The sequence below is a fragment of the Triticum aestivum genome, chromosome 7B (assembly GCF_018294505.1).
Source record: "Triticum aestivum cultivar Chinese Spring chromosome 7B, IWGSC CS RefSeq v2.1, whole genome shotgun sequence".
Taxonomy (NCBI): domain Eukaryota; kingdom Viridiplantae; phylum Streptophyta; class Magnoliopsida; order Poales; family Poaceae; genus Triticum; species Triticum aestivum.
Genome location: NC_057813.1, coordinates 96,789,182 through 96,791,174, shown reverse-complemented (window position 1 = coordinate 96,791,174; position 1,993 = coordinate 96,789,182). Strand labels below are relative to the sequence as shown.

The 1,993-nt window shown below is 52.0% G+C and overlaps 1 protein-coding gene across 1 annotated transcript; it reads left to right on the top strand.

Annotated features, from left to right (window-relative positions):
- Positions 1–202: 202 nt before the first annotated feature.
- LOC123161085 (26.2 kDa heat shock protein, mitochondrial) lies at positions 203–1,358 on the top strand. The gene is made up of 2 exons (XM_044578936.1): positions 203–515; positions 636–1,358. Exons 1-2 carry the CDS (start codon positions 308–310, stop codon positions 1,067–1,069), a joined length of 642 nt encoding a protein of 213 aa, XP_044434871.1. The 5' UTR covers positions 203–307; the 3' UTR covers positions 1,070–1,358.
- The last annotated feature ends 635 nt before the right edge of the window (positions 1,359–1,993 follow it).

Genomic DNA, 1,993 nt, shown 5'->3' with positions numbered 1-1,993 from the left:
GTAGTTTATTCCTTGCAGATGAACCTCTGTTGCCTCGCGCAGCACACCAGATCCACAATTATCTTCATCCATGGCCATCGATCGTGGTACATCAAGCAGCACGAATCGTGAAGCTGTGGTCTCCCGATCGTTCTGGAAGGCTCGAGGCCCCAACCCAGTTCACCATCCCCTCCCCCAAGAAAGCTTTCCCGCTCCTCCTTTACAAAACCCCCCACCATTTCGCACCCCCTCTCCCTCGCCGCAAGAATCCAAAATCATCACAGCAGAGAGAGAGGGAAAGAGGAGAGAGAAAGAGGAGAGAGAGACCATGGCCTCCGCCGTCGTTTGCAAGGGCGAGGGTGCCGCGCCGGCCAGCCTCCTCAAGTCCGCTGCTCCCGTGGCCTTCTGCCCGCTCCGCTCCCCCGCCGTCACCGCCGCCCGCTGCCCGTACAACACCCAGGTCAAGGAGGTCAGCCGCTACGACGACGACAACGACGACGACCGCGACCTCGTCATCCCCAGCTTCTTCTCGCAGGGTATGCTTCCGTTCCCCACCTGTGGTGCGCCGTTTCCTTGCGTTCGTTCTGAAGTCTCAACATCGTGAGTCAAATCGGCGTTCTGATCTGCTTTTGGTGTCCTCGGTGTTGATTCTGCAGACGTGCTCGACCCGCTCGGCGCGCCGACCAGCATGGCCCGTCTGCTGTCTCTGATGGAGGACGTCGCAACTAAGACCGGCGGCCTCTCCTCCACTGCTGGTGCTGGGGCGTCGCGGCTCGGACGGTGGGTGGCCAAGGAGGACGACGACGCGGTGTACCTCAAGGTGCCGATGCCGGGGCTGACCAAGGAGCACGTGAAGGTGCGCGCGGACAAGAACATCCTGGTGATCGAGGGCGAGGGCGAGAAGCAGCCCTGGGACGGCGACGACGACTCCGCGGTGCCAAAGTACAACCGCCGCATCGAGATGCCCGCTGCTGACGCGTACAAGATGGACAAGATCAAGGCCGAGATGAAGAATGGCGTGCTCTGGGTCACCCTGCTCAAGGTCAAGGAGGAGGAGCGCACGGACGTCTTCCACGTCAAGGTCGAGTAGGCAGTGCCGTCGTGGTAGTGCTCATGGAGGATGGCCGACGCGAGAGTGTGAGAGACGCCTTGTTGATGTGGGCATGTTTGGTGTCTTTCTCCTTGTTTTGCTTCGTTGATCGTCTTGGACCCAGTAGGTAGTGGTCTGATGGTGAAGTTGGTCGCGAACTCTGTCAAATTTGCTCTAGTTTCGGCATATGATGAACTTGCTTTGGTGGTGAAATTGGTCATGAAATTCTGTTGATTTCCTCAAGTTTGGCATATGATGAACTGATTTGGTGGCGAATTTGGTCATGAAACCTTGTTGATCTTCTAAGTTTGGCGTGCTGGACTAATTTGGTGGTGAAATCGATCAAGAACTGTGTTGATTGTCTTAAGCCTTTTTATCTTTTCCCGTCCTTGATCTGTATTGCTTTAAGCTTTCTGTAAAAGGCTGGTCATTCATGCCAACTCTCTGAAAATTTGACTGGTCTCCTCGAGTTTGACGTCATGGAGTTGGTGAACTGGCAGTTACAGGTTTTGATGATTTTTGCTTGCTGTTCCGTGAATTTTTTGTGCTTATCCTTGAAAAAAAATTGTGGATTTTTTGCTTGTCTGATCTCCTCGAATTTTGTGTGCTTATCCTTGAGTTTAACTTTTTTTAAGAAATGTAATTGTTCCAGTTTGTAGTTGTAGGGTTTTTGCGTGAACAGTCACATGGGAATGGGATTTGTTTGTAGTTGTAGTTGTAGGGTTTTGTGCTTCGTTGATTTACTCGAGTGTAATGTGATAGAACTGATTTGGTCGTTCCCTGAATGTTTTGTGTTTATCCTATTTGTTTATTTCTTGATATTATCACCTGTACTCTCGGGAAGGTGTTGCGCAATCCAGGCCATCTGTTTGGTTTTAAAAGGACACAAAATGCGGTCCAACACGCGAGTAAATGAACAAACGT

Coding starts and splice junctions, on each gene's coding strand:
- LOC123161085 (XM_044578936.1), top strand. CDS start 308: ATGGCCTCCGCCGTCGTTTGCAAGGGCGAGGGTGCCGCGCCGGCCAGC. Junction 516..635: donor CCCCAGCTTCTTCTCGCAGG/GTATGCTTCCGT, acceptor TTGATTCTGCAG/ACGTGCTCGACCCGCTCGGC.